The following is a 13690-nucleotide window of genomic DNA, read 5'->3' on the forward strand; positions in this document are numbered from 1 at the left end:
TAATGAAATGCTTCAGCTTCTAGTTCCGACAATGCAGCAATATCTGACAATTCCACAACAAATACCTAATACACACAAATCTAAGTAAAGGAATTGAATAAGAATATATAAATATATGGATGAGCAATGTCAAAGCGGCATAGGCTAAGATGCAATAGATAATATAGAATGCAGTATATTCATATGAGATGAGTAATGCAAGATATGTAAACATTATTAAAGTGACTAGTGTTCCATTTATTAAACTGGCTAATGATTTCAATTATGTAGGCAGCAGCCTTTCTGTGTTAGTGATGGCTGTTTAGCAGTCTGATGGCCTTGAGATTGAAAAATTGCTTCTGTCTCTCGTTCCCAACTTTTATGCACCTGTACTGTCCTCACCTTCTGGATGGGAGCGGGGTGAACAGGCATTGGCTCGGTTGGTTGTTGTCCTTGATGATCTTTTTGGCCTTCCTGTGACGTCGGGTGCTGTAAGTGTCCAGGAGGGCAGATACTTTTCCCCCGGTGATGCGTTATGCAGATCGTATCACCCTCTGGAGAGCCCTGCGGTTGTGGGCGATGCAGTTGCCGTACCAGGCATTGATACAGCACGACAGGATGCTCTCAATTGTGCATCTGTAAAAGTTTGTGAGGGTTTTAGGTGACAAGCCAAATTTCTTCAGCCTCCTGAGGTTGAAGAGGTGCTGTTGGTCTTCACCACACTGTCTGTGTGGGTGGACCATTTCAGTTTGTCAGTGATATGTACGCTGAGGAACTTAAAACTTTTCACTTTCTCCACTGTTGTCCCAGTGGATAGAGGGTTGTTCTCTCTGCTGTTTCCTGAAGTCCACGTTCATCTCCTTTGTTTTGTTGACGTTGAGTGAGAGGTTATTTTCCTGACGCCGCACTCCGAGAGCCCTCACCTCCTCCCTGTAGGCTGTCTCATCATTGTTGGTAATCAAGCCTACTACTGTAGTGTTGTCTGCTAACTTGATGATTGAGTTGGAGGCGTGCATGGCCATGCAGTCATGGGTGAACGGGGAGTACAGGAGGGGGCTGAGCATGCACCCTTGTGGGGCCTCAGTGTTGAGGATCAGCGAAGTAGAGATGTTGTTTCCTACCTTCACCACCTGAGGACGGCCTATCAGGAAGTCCAGGACCCAGTTGCACATGGCGGGGTTGAGACCCAGGGCCTCAAGCTGAATGATGAGCTTGGAGGGTACTATAGTGTTGAATGCTGAGCTGTAGTCAATGAACAGCATTCTTACATAGGTATTCCTCTTGTCCAGATGGGATTGTGCAGTGTGGTGGAAATTGCATCGTCTGTGGACCTGTTAGGGCGGTAAGCAAATGAAGTGGGTCTCGGGTGACAGGTAAGGTGGAGGTGATATGATCCTTGACTTTTTCCTTGTGTGTGCTTTGGGGACCTTTAAAAGAATGTGACTGGCAGAACGGGTGTTGTATGTGGAGGTGAGGGCTGCAGTAGGTATCTCAGATAGGGGGGAGTGAGGCCTAAGAGAGTTTTATAAATAAGCATCAACCAGTGGGTCTTGCAATGGGTTTACAGAGATGACCTGTTTACAGAGGAGTATAGAGTGCAGTGATGTGTCCTATAAGGAGCATGGGTGGAAAATCTGATGGCCAAATGGTAAAGAACATCTTGCCGCTCGAAAGCACCCTTACCTGCTGATCGAAGAGTAGATTGAGAATACATTTTTTTTAAGCCGTTTTAGAATACGGCTGTAACGTAACAACAAAAGGAAGAGGTCTGAATACTTTCCGAATGCACTGTACCTTAGCAGTCAACAAAATGAAGTTAGACCGTTTTTATTATTTAAGGAGACAAACCGTTCCCCATCTACCTTCAATTTGATTCAGCTATTGAAGAAAGAGGGATTCATGATCAATCTACTGTCAAGAAATTAGGCTAAAGCTTTCATCAAAAGCACCTCGATTTGGGAAATTAATTGAAACTCAAACATCAAATTCTGCAGTCAAGGTGTAATTTAGATATCACAATCCATTCCATTATCCCATAAAAAGGTATATTTGGCTGCCATTGGGCATGGGTGGTGCATACATCCATTACAATAGTGATATAAATTATATTAATTTCCCATGGAAATGTTTCCATATTTATTTTCTACAATCTATATATATATATTTTTTTTTACATGTGCTCTTTTTTTTGTAGTGACAAAGGGGGAGAAAGGTGATTTCGGAGCTCAAGGTCTCCCAGGACCACCAGGTAGGCCTTATGTCTCAATATAGCACACTAAGTACAGGGATAATAACAACCACTTCGTTTTGTCTTTCGGCTACAATTCAGCTTGTATGCTTATCGTGATATTTTGTCATTTTGTTACAGGTGTGGCCTCTAACTTCGACATTTTTACATTCAAGGTATGAAAGTATTACAATTAATAGTACTACTGTTAGGATGGAAGATGGATAAAGAAGTTATTTGTGTCTCAATATATTCTGATACTCTGTTCCTATTCTTTTCCATGTACTATTCTGTACTTTTCCACAGTCTCGTTTAGAGCTGGGCAATATGGCCAAAATATCATATCACAGTATTTAAAACAAATTGGACGGTATGGCGATATTTGAATATGTTTTTGAATAATACAAGTTCAAAATTTGCTTTAAATAGCGCATGACCCTAAGGTGGCAACACATACAGTTGAAGTCAGAAGATTACATACACTTAGGTTGGAGTCATTAAAACTAGTTTTTCAACCACTCCACAAATGTCTTGTTAACAAACTATAGTTTTGTCAAGTCGGTTAGGACATCTACTTTGTGCATGACACAAGTCATTTTTCCAACAATTGTTTACAGACAGATTATTTCACTTATAATTCACTGTATCACAATTCCAGTGGGTCAGAAGTTTACATACACTAAGTTGACTGTGCCTTTAAACAGCTTGGAAAATTTCAGATAATGATGCCGTGGCTTTAGAAGCTTCTGATAGGCTAATTTACATAATTTGAGTCAATTGGAGGTATACCTGTGGATGTAGTTCAAGACCTACCTTCAAAAAATCAGCCAAGACCTCAAAAAAGTCTTGTTCATCTTTGGGAGCAATTTCCAAACGCCTGAAGGTACCACGCTCATCTGTACAAACAATAGTACGCAAGTATAAACACCACGGGACCAGGCAGCCGTCATACCTCTCAGGAAGGAGACGCGTTCTGTCTCCTAGAGATGAACGTACTTTGGTGCAAAAAGTGCAAATCAATCCCAGAACAACAGCAAAGGACCTTGTGAAGATGCTGGAGGAAACAGGTAAAAATGTATCTATATCCACAGTAAAACGAGTCCTATATCGACATAACCTGAAAGGCCGCTCAGCAAGGAAGAAGTCACTGCTCCAAATCCACCATGAAAAAGCCAGACTACGGTTTGCAACTGCACATGGGGACAAAGATTGTACTTTTTGGAGAAATGTCCTCTGGTCTGATGAAACACAAATTGAACTGCTTGGCCATAATGACCATCGTTATGTTTGGTGCAAAAAGGGGGAGGCTTGCAAGCCGAAGAACACCATCCCAACCATGAAGCACGGGGGTGGCAGCATCATGTTGTGGGGGTGCTTTGCTGCAGGAGGGACTGATGCACTTCACAAAATAGATGGCATCTTGAGGCAGGAAAATTATGTGGATATATTGAAGCAACATCTCAAGACATCAGTCAGGAAGTTAAAGCTTGGTCACAAATGGGTCTTCCAAATGGACAATGACCCCAAGCATACTTCCAAAGTTGTGGCAAAATGGCTTAAGGACAACAAGTCAAGGTATTGGAGTGGCCATCACAAAGCCCTGACCTCAATCCTATAGAACATTTGTGGGCAGAACTGAAAAAGCCTACAAACCTGGCCTACAAACCTGACTCAGTTACACCAGCTCTGTCAGGAGGAATGGGTCAAAATTCACCCAACATATTGTGGGAAGCTTGTGAAAGTCTACCCGAAACGTTTGACCCAAGTTAAACAATTTAAAGGCAATGGTACCAAATACTAATTGAGTGTATGTAAACTTCTGACCCACTGGGAATGTGATGAAAGAAATAAAATATGAAAGAAATCATTCTCTCTGCTAATATTCTTACATTTCACATTCTTAAAATAAAGTGATGATCCTAACTGACCTAAGACAGGGAATTTCTACTGGGATTAGAGTCAGGAATTGTGAAAAACCGAGTTTAAATGTATTTGGCTAAGGTGTATGTAAACCTCCGACTTCAACTGTACATTATAAGTGATTTCAATGGGAATTTCTACAGTCAACATTTTTATACTGATCAATTCAACTTCAACCAAAAATAGTCAGCATTTGCTTCAATTTCTGCATTTCCTGCACTCATTTGAGATAATTTTCACATTGCCACGTAGGGCTGCACATTATGGGCAAACAATCTAGTCCTTATTTTTAACCAAATGTTGTGATTTAGAGCACAACCCTTGGGTGAACTGTTGGAATCATGGAAATATAATGTTTATGCTAATTCTATAGTTAGAATATAATAGTGGGCACTGAATACAATGTTTGACATGACAATGAATGAAAATGCCAGGGAGGAGTTATTGTGACAGGGTAGGAACCAAAGTGTTAGTGTTTCCTAGGGGTCCCTATAATCTTTGGCTACATTAAATGTTTTCTCTTAGCTACTTCATGTAGCCAACACATTATTGCTTCGCTTCATTCCTATTTGATTTAAAAGATACTGTTGCACAAACAACATTCTGATTTAAGTCTACACCATCACTGGTATTATCAGGCTGTATAGCTAATTACATTTGCTCTGACTCCGTACATGTATTAGCTAGCTAGTGATTAGCATTAGCGGCTAACCATTGGCAGCTAACAAGATTTAGGCTTAACTTAACAAGCTTAACTTGCTTAGAAAAGACAAACTAGCTGTTTGCAGTTGTAAGAAACACAAACGAATAGTGTAATTATAGAACACTAGTGGATTTATATGAAGAAGCGATGTGGAAACAGCATTGTTGTGATTAACATTATTGCGTGTGCTGCATTGACCATATAACTGCAAGTCTCAGTGGTTGAGGAACAACAAATGCGCTCCTTGAGTGACAGGGGGCGTGGCTAGATCTGTGTGGAAAGCAGAATGGAGAGCGAGATAGCAGGAGACTCAAGTAGTGAAGTAAACTATAAAAATGGACATTACACATGGAATATCACATTTAACAAACCAAACATTCAAATACCATTCTAGAAGGTAAAGTAAACACCCAAACCGGTCCATGCGTCAATACCGTTATATCCTAACATAGGATATACCGCCCAGCCGTAGTCTAGTCTGTATTAATCCACTGCCTAGACATACGCTTATCTGTGACCTTGTGAGGAGTTATTTGTGTATCTGTATAAATGTCCTCTCTTTAGGGATCTACAATTGAGAGACTGTTGTACTGTTTTGGTGCACAAACTCTCTCCTTACAGCACTGCAATAAATATATCTATATATAATTTGAGAACCCAACTTGATCATTCGGTCTCTGTGTTCACTTGAATCTCTGATGTTGCTGTTTGGTTTTTCAGGACCTTGCTAACACTACAGTATGAATTACTTACAGGGATATAGTAGCTAAAATAGTAGGTGGGTAAATGTTGGAACACAGGACGAGATGACGTAAACATTCATGCAAAAAGTGCTAATTTGGCACATTGCTATGAGCAGTGTATTAAGAAGCAGCGCTGCTTGTTGGGTCATGTTTTGGAGAACACAAAATTGGGGAGAAAATAGCCTAAACTGAATGTAATTGAGTTGTTCTCCAATCAAACATTTGTCTTGATTTCATTCATCTCTGTGCATTTTGCCTTTTTTATTTCTCTCACCACTTTGATTTGGTGCAAAGAGCCCTTCATTGCCAGTCCAGATTCTTAAATGCTATTACCCTACATAATGCTATCATGCCAGGACAGAGCATTAATAGCTGTTTTTTCTTTGCAGAATGACCTGAAAGGAGAGCACGGCGATACAGGCGTGAAGGGGGAGAAAGGAGAGCCAAGTGGTGGCTATTATGACCCCCGTTTTGGAAGGCAACAAGGCCCGCCAGGACCCCCTGGAAACCCAGGACTTATGGTAAGAACTTGAGAGGACATTACATCATATATTCATCTGTTAGGAAGGTACTAGTCAACACACATCTCCTGGCATATGTTTGTCAAATGATAAAACGTTGATACTGTATGATTCAACAATCTATATGTATAGATACATATCATGCCTGTTTAAAGGAACTTGTCACAGCCTGAAATCAGTCATTAAGACTCCTAACGATATCTCTCAATTCTTGCTAACAACAATGGAAAGAGAACCTTATAATGAATGGGGTACAAATTAAGTTCAACTTTTTTTTCTCCTTCATTTTTCATCACAGGGTCCAAAGGGAGATTCCATCACGGGCCCCCCTGGTCCACAGGGCCCACCAGGCTCCTCAGGGATTGGCTACGACGGTCGTCCAGGAAACCCAGGCCCACCGGGGCCTCCCGGGCCCACAGGGTCCCACTCACTACCAGGGGCCTACAGACCTACCCACCGTGAGTTTCCTAACCAATGACAAACACAATGTCACAATACATTATTCAATAGGGTATACACACAAAATACGTTGGTGGTGGAGTGGAGTGAGGTACAGCACTAGCCCATTCATAGATGGTAATGTTAAACATACGTTTATTCATGAATATGTCTAGTGGCAATGCTCCGGCGGTGCTCTGTCTAAACGTCAATACATCTCTTTTACGACACGTTTTTGGAGACATTTGGAACTTAACTTTCATATCAGCGAGAAATAATACAAATTTAAAAAAGGTTACATTTTCTACGCACCTTTATAGGGCTAGGGTTCCCACATGGACATATTGTATTTCTATGTTACAGCGCTTGTTTACGGAAGACAAATGGGAGACAGAGGCAACCACCTGTGCTAATTAGCTATCTAGCGTGCTCCGAACACCTGTGTACGGAAGAAAGACACCAGAAAAGTGTTGTTACTGAAAAATACTGTTAGCAGCATCTGTGTTAAAACTAGTTGAAACAGTGTACATACAATAAGTGTATATTTTGCATTGGTGAAATTATTTTGATGTGATATGAAATTAAAGGGCTTAATGTTTCTAGAACCGTATTGCAATTGAGAATCAAATCCCGTTTAGATGGAATATTTGGCTGTTTTGGCTGCCAGAGCCAGCCTGCCACTGAACATAACATATGGTCCTTGGACGTTTGACATTAAGGAATAACGATAGGCTTGCCTACCCTCCTTAACCTAATCTTGGGATAGTACACAACGTGCTTGACACTGTAAGAAGCAGCTATATTATATCGTCATTATCATATTTTTTTTTTCAACACAGCCATTAGTATTCCAGGCCCCCCCGGACCTGCTGGACCACCTGGAATTCCTGGTCACACCTCAGGGGTAAGTGGTCATCTCACGGTTTCGACATAGGCGAAACTGGTTTAACCATTCTGTTAGATGGCTACCATGCCGAAACCACAGATTGCTGTTTTCAGTTAAGTGGATTCAGTCGAGTGATTGCAAGGTACCTCAGAAAAAAGCAGAGGCAAAAGAAGGTCTATTTTACATTGTTTTCTTTTTGTGGTTGAAAGTCAGTTTATTCATCATGACTACTAAGATTCACTGGTTGTTTTTCTGATTGATGCCCGCAATCTTGTATATGTATTGGTCTCCCCAGGTGACAGTTTTGAGGTCATACGACACCATGATTGCTACTGCAAGGCGCCAGTCGGAGGGCACGCTCATCTACATTGTCGACAAGGCAGATCTCTACATCCGAGTCCGCAATGGATTCAGACAAATCATGGTGAAGTCATTAATTTTTCTTTCATGTGAGACGTGTTTGTAAGGTAGGAAGCTGGAGATGTACACTCAAAGTTGGTTAAGTGCACATTAAAAGACTGTGAACGTGAAAAAATTACCTATGCAAAAAAATGTATGCACTTTTTTCATATTCTTATTCTATTCCAGCTCAGTGACTACAGTCCCTTCTACAGAGATCTGGTAAGTTGTATGAAAATGAGTAAATAAAACAAAGTCAATGTATGAACTTATTTAATAAATAGCTATTTGAGGAAACAAAGTCAGTCATAAAATCAAGGATGACTTGTCATCTCAAATGACCTGTGCTTGGAGTGTCCGCCCTGAGATTCGAAGGTTGGGGGTTTGAACTCTGGTCGAGTCATACCAAAGACTCAAAAAATGGTACCCGATGCCTCTCAGCTTGGCACTCAGCATTAAGGAGATGGATTGGGGGTAAGGCCCTGCGATAGGCTAGTGTCCTGTCCAGGGGATGTACTTGCACATCAAGCTTGCTTATTTTACTTAATCACTGTTGCTCTTAATCTCCAGGACAACGAAGTAGCGGCAGTCCAGCCTCCCCCTGTCGTCAATTACCCCCAATCCCAGGACCACTCGGCCAACAATGGAGCTGAACAATTCTCCCACGGCGGTGCTGCCACCCACCCCATCGTGCCTCCTCCTCGCCAGCCTATTGAGATCCCCAGGCCCGCCCAACCCAACAATCGTGACCCCAGAGACCCCCCTCAGTATGATCCCAGATACCCCCCTCAGACAGATGGCCGCTACAGCCCTGTGCAGCCTGAGAACAGGTATCCCTCCCAGCCCGAAAGACGATATCACATTACCCCCCAGAGACAACCTGTTCCCCAGCCTGCCGGTCACGTCCACACATCAGGGCCAGGAGTGAGTATCTTATCATCATTGAATGTGCCTTCAGAGAAAGCATGTATCTAACAAATGGTCTCATCTAAATTGTGTGTGTAGACCTAAGCCAAGCTGTTTTTATAACTCAAATCTGGCGGGATTTCTGCTCAGCTCCACCTGATCGCCCTGAACACTCCCCAAGTGGGCAACATGCGGGGCATTCGAGGGGCAGACTTCCTGTGTTTCCAGCAAGCTCGTGCAGTGGGCCTGAAGGGCACCTTCAGGGCTTTCTTGTCCTCCAAGCTCCAGGACCTCTACAGCATCGTTCGCAAGTCCGACAGAGACAGCCTCCCCATCTTAAACCTCAAGGTGTGTAAACATATACTAAAGAAAGCATCAGTCTAGACTTTGGGATCCTACTTCTGACACCAAATTGAAATTGAGTTTATTGAAGTAACCTATTCATTACCATTTCAGGAAATTCTAGAGGTTATTTCAACAACACTGTTAAGAATCAGTCATGCGATGCTACCATGGGTTTTCATTTTATCCTTGAGTCTCCTGGCCGTGGCTTGCTATATAAAGCAGGCAGACAGGCATCGAGGCATTCAGTTACTGTTCGATTGGACGTTAGAATGGGTAAAATAAGTGACCTAGGCAACTTTGAGCGTTGTGTGATCGTCAGTACCAGGCTCGCCGGTTCCAGAATCTCAAACAGCCGGCCTCCTGGGCTTTTAACGCATGGTGCGACAAACAAAAAAACATCCAGTCAGTGGCAGTCCTGTGGGCGAAAACAGCTTATTGATGAGAGAGATCGAAGAATGGCAAGATTTGTGCAAGCAAACAGGCAGGCCACAAACAGGCAGATAACGGCACAGTACAACAGTGGTGTGCAGAACGGCATCTTGGAATGCACAAGTCACCGGTTCTTGTCATGGATGGGCTATTGCAGCAGACTACCACACCGGGTTCCACTCCTATCAGCTAAAAACAAGAAGTGGCTACAGTGGGCACGCTATCACCAACACTGGACAATTGAGGAGTGGAAATACATCGCCTGGTCCGACGAATCCCAGTTCCTATTGCTTCATTCTGATGGCTGTCAGGATTTGGCGTAAGCAGCATGAGTCAATGGCCCCAACCTGCGAGGTGTCAATGGTACAGGCTGGTGGCGTAATGGTGTGGGGAATGTTTTCCTGGCACAAATTAGGTCCCTTGATACCAATTGAGCAACGTTTGAACGACACACCTTATAGAATCTATGCCCCTAAGAATTCAGGCTATACTGGAGGCAAAGCGGGGTCCGGACTTGGTACTAGATGGGTGTACCTAATAAACTCGCCACTGAGTGTATATTTTCTCTCCCTCTAGGACCATGTGCTATTTAATAGCTGGGAGTCATTGTTCAGTAAGACTGAGGGGAGGATGGAGGAAAATGCACCAATCTACTCCTTTGACGGCAGAGATATCCTCAGGGACAGTGCATGGTGAGTGTTGGTCTCTCAGACACGGAACAACAAAATAAAAAGTGTGTTTACAATGTGCATCTAATGCATCAAAATCCTAGTTGCTGGTTAGCTAAGGTGAGTTGTTCAACTTAGTTACGTCATTGTCAAACTATTCTCAGTGAGTTAGTAAATTATGAAGAAGAAAATGGGACAAGCTAAGTGTTTGCCAATGTTATAGTTTAAAGAGTTAAGGTGGCTACATAGATACTGTAGCTAGCTACGCACGTTTTTTACTTAAGTTTTTGCTAAGCTAACATTGACAGCTCTGTGTATGCAAGCTAAAATGCAAACAGCTAGCTACTTCAAATCAAATTTTATTTGTCACATACACATGGTTAGCAGATGTTAATGCGAGTGTAGCGAAATGCTTGTGCTTCTAGTTCCGACAATGCAGTAATAACCAACAAGTAATCTAACCTAACAATTACAATTCCAACCTAACCTAACAATTACTTAGCGAACAACATCCGTTTAGATGATACCAATTTTTAGCAGCTTACCAACTAGATTGCAATAGCCACAACTTGCAGCTCAATAAGCTAGTCAGAGCAAAGCTTGCTAGCAATACCGGTCCATATCCCCCCCAAGCCTCGAGCCTAAATTGTAACTCTCAAAAAGTGTATATAAACTCAGCAAAAAAGAAACGTCCTCTCACTGTCAACTGTGTTTATTTTCAGCAAACACACTTAACATGTGTAAATATTTGTATGAACATAAGAATTAACAACTGAGACATAAACGGAACAAGTTCCACAGACATGTGACTAACAAATGCAATAATGTGTCCCTGAACAAAGGGGGGGGTCAAAATCAAAAGTAACAGTCAGTATCTGGTGTGGCCATCAGCTGCATTAAGTACTGCAGTGCATCTCCTCCTCATGGACTGCACCTGATTTGCCAGTTCTTGCTGTGAGATGTTACCCCACTCTTCCACCAAGGCACCTGCAAGTTCCCAGACATTTCTGGGAGGAATGGCCCTAGCCCTCACCCTCCGATCCAACAGGTCCCAGATGTGCTCAATGGGATTGAGATCCGAGCTCTTCACTGGCCATGGCAGAACACTGACATTCCTGTCTTGCAGGAAATCACGCACAGAACGAGCAGTATGGCTGGTGGGATTGTCATGCTGAAGGGTCATGCCAGTATGAGCCTGCAGGAAGGGTACCACATGAGGGAGGAGGATGTTTTCCTTGTAACGCACAGCTTTGAGATTGCCTGCAATGACAACAAGCTCAGTCCGATGATGCTGTGACATACCTTCCCAGACCATGACGGACCCTCCACCTCCAAATCTATCCTGCTCCAGAGTACAGGCCTCGGTGTAACGCTCATTCCTTTGGCGATAAACGCGAATCCGACCATTACCCCTGGTGAGACAAAACCGCGACTCGTCAGTGAAGAACACTTTTTGCCAGTCCTGTCTGGTCCAGCGACGGTAGGTTTGTGCCCATAGGCGACGTTGTTGCCGGTGATGTCTGGTGAGGACCTGCCTTTCAACAGACCTCAGTTCAGCCTCTCTCAGCCTATTGCGGACAGTCTGAGCACTGATGGAGGGATTGTGCGTTCCTGGTGTAACTCGGGCAGTTGTTGTTGCCATCCGGTACTTGTCCCGCAGGTGTCATGTTCGGATGTACCAATCCTGTGCAGGTATTGTTACACGTGGCCTGCCACTGCGAGGACGATCAGCTGCCCGCCCTGTCTCCCTGTAGCGCCGTCTTAGGCGTCTCACGGTATGGACATTGTAATTTATTGCCCTGGCCACATCTGCAGTCCTCATGCTTCCTTGCAGCATGCCTAAGGCACGTTCATGCAGATGAGCAGGGACCCTGGGCATCTTTCTTTTGGTGTTTTTCAGAGTCAGTAGAAAGGCCTCTTTAGTGTCCTATGTTTTCATAACTGTGACCTTAATTGTCTACAGTCTGTAAGCTGTTAGTGTCTTAACGACTGTTCCACAGGTGAATGTTCATTAATTGTTTATTGGTTCATTGAACAAGCATGGGAAACAGTGTTTAGAACCCTTTACAATGAAGATATTTGGATTTTTAAGAATTATCTTTGAAAGACAGGGTCCTGAAAAAGAGACGTTTCTTTTTTTGCTGAGTTTATTATCACACACTACTGTTTAAAAATGGGCAGTCTAATAGTGCAGTATCTTTCTTTTTATGGCAAATAGTTACTTTCTTATTATTATAATGATTGTCCTCCAAAACAAAATTGCTTTGTTATAAATGTTGGTAGTCTTTGTATGTATGATATGCCAGGCCAACAGTGAAGGCAATGTACTACAATTTTACTGTGAACTGGAATAGATTTCTTAAAATGTATCTAATAAAGGGATGTACCTAAGGTGATTAACATAATTTATTCTGAATTGTTTCCCTTCAGGCCAGAGAAATTGGTCTGGCACGGCTCTAGCAGCGAGGGTCACCGCCAGACAGATAACTACTGTGAGACATGGAGGGCAGGAGACCGTGCAGTGACTGGCCTAGCGTCCTCACTGCAGACCGGCCAGCTCCTACAACAGTTGCCCAGTAGCTGCTCTAGCTCCTACATAGTGCTGTGTATCGAGAACAGCTATCTCTCTCATTCCAAAAAATAAGTAAAAACCTGTCCCTGTTTTTTTGGTCCTAGTAAACGCAATACAATTATCCAAATAGGCTCATTCCTCTCTCCCATGCCTCCAAAACATGACTGCCTACAAACTGGTTCTGCAGCTCTTGCCTGGCAGAGAAGCTCGCCATTGTCTTCTTCATCCCTTCCGTAATGCCAAAGAGACGGGTCGAACATAGAGGTGTTTGCCCTATTCTCAGGGCATTGGCACATATTTTCCAAGGGGTTGAACAAGAGAAGAGAAGCTAACTGCGGCAGCATTTTTTATTGTATCCATTAAAAAATATATATTGTATATGATATATCTGTGTTTTATTTTTATTTCTGTTTTTATCAATGTTACTTTTTAAACTGTCTTCAAATTTGGTATATTCAATTAGCTATACATTTTTTTATGTACCGTTTTCCACATTTTTGTTTTATTTTCATTTCATTTAAGGCTTGTGGTTTACTAAGGGGGCAACCTTTTAAATAATATTTTAAAATTAAAGAAGAGAATAGTTATTTATTTTGAAATGAAGTTATGTGAGAACATACGATATGATTTGGAAAAGTAACAACACATGTAAAATGCCCTAACCCATATTGTAGTCAGCAGTCACAATATTTCATACATTTACACAGGCGAGGGCGAGTTTCATAACCTAATATGGAAAACTGTAAGTTGCAAGTGTGAGTGTGTGGTTTTAGAAATGCATGTCAAAAGAGATTCTGATAAGAAATTCTGAGTTGATATCTGCTCCCAAGATAATTGTTTTATAAAAATAAGTAAATAGGCCCATGGGGCGGCGCACAGTTGGCCCAACGTCGTCCGGGTTAGGGAGGGTTTGGCCGGCAGGGATATCCTTGTCTCATCACGCACTAGCGACTC

The 13690-nt window shown here is 42.6% G+C and overlaps 1 protein-coding gene across 2 annotated transcripts in view; it reads left to right on the forward strand.

The window, feature by feature from the left end:
- LOC120058186 (collagen alpha-1(XVIII) chain-like) overlaps positions 1 to 13690 on the forward strand; it is an 82161-nt gene extending 68471 nt beyond the window's left edge. For both annotated transcript variants that reach the window (XM_039006669.1, XM_039006670.1), the window contains exons 32-42: positions 2174 to 2227; positions 2348 to 2382; positions 5962 to 6093; positions 6392 to 6551; positions 7371 to 7435; positions 7713 to 7841; positions 8006 to 8038; positions 8387 to 8740; positions 8873 to 9070; positions 10073 to 10188; positions 12595 to 13690. In XM_039006669.1, the coding sequence (XP_038862597.1) occupies positions 2174 to 2227; positions 2348 to 2382; positions 5962 to 6093; positions 6392 to 6551; positions 7371 to 7435; positions 7713 to 7841; positions 8006 to 8038; positions 8387 to 8740; positions 8873 to 9070; positions 10073 to 10188; positions 12595 to 12808 (1490 nt within the window). In that variant the 3' untranslated portion in view covers positions 12809 to 13690. The remainder of the gene's footprint in view (positions 1 to 2173; positions 2228 to 2347; positions 2383 to 5961; positions 6094 to 6391; positions 6552 to 7370; positions 7436 to 7712; positions 7842 to 8005; positions 8039 to 8386; positions 8741 to 8872; positions 9071 to 10072; positions 10189 to 12594) is intronic.

This window comes from Salvelinus namaycush, chromosome 13, assembly GCF_016432855.1.
Source record: "Salvelinus namaycush isolate Seneca chromosome 13, SaNama_1.0, whole genome shotgun sequence".
Taxonomy (NCBI): Eukaryota; Metazoa; Chordata; class Actinopteri; order Salmoniformes; family Salmonidae; genus Salvelinus; species Salvelinus namaycush.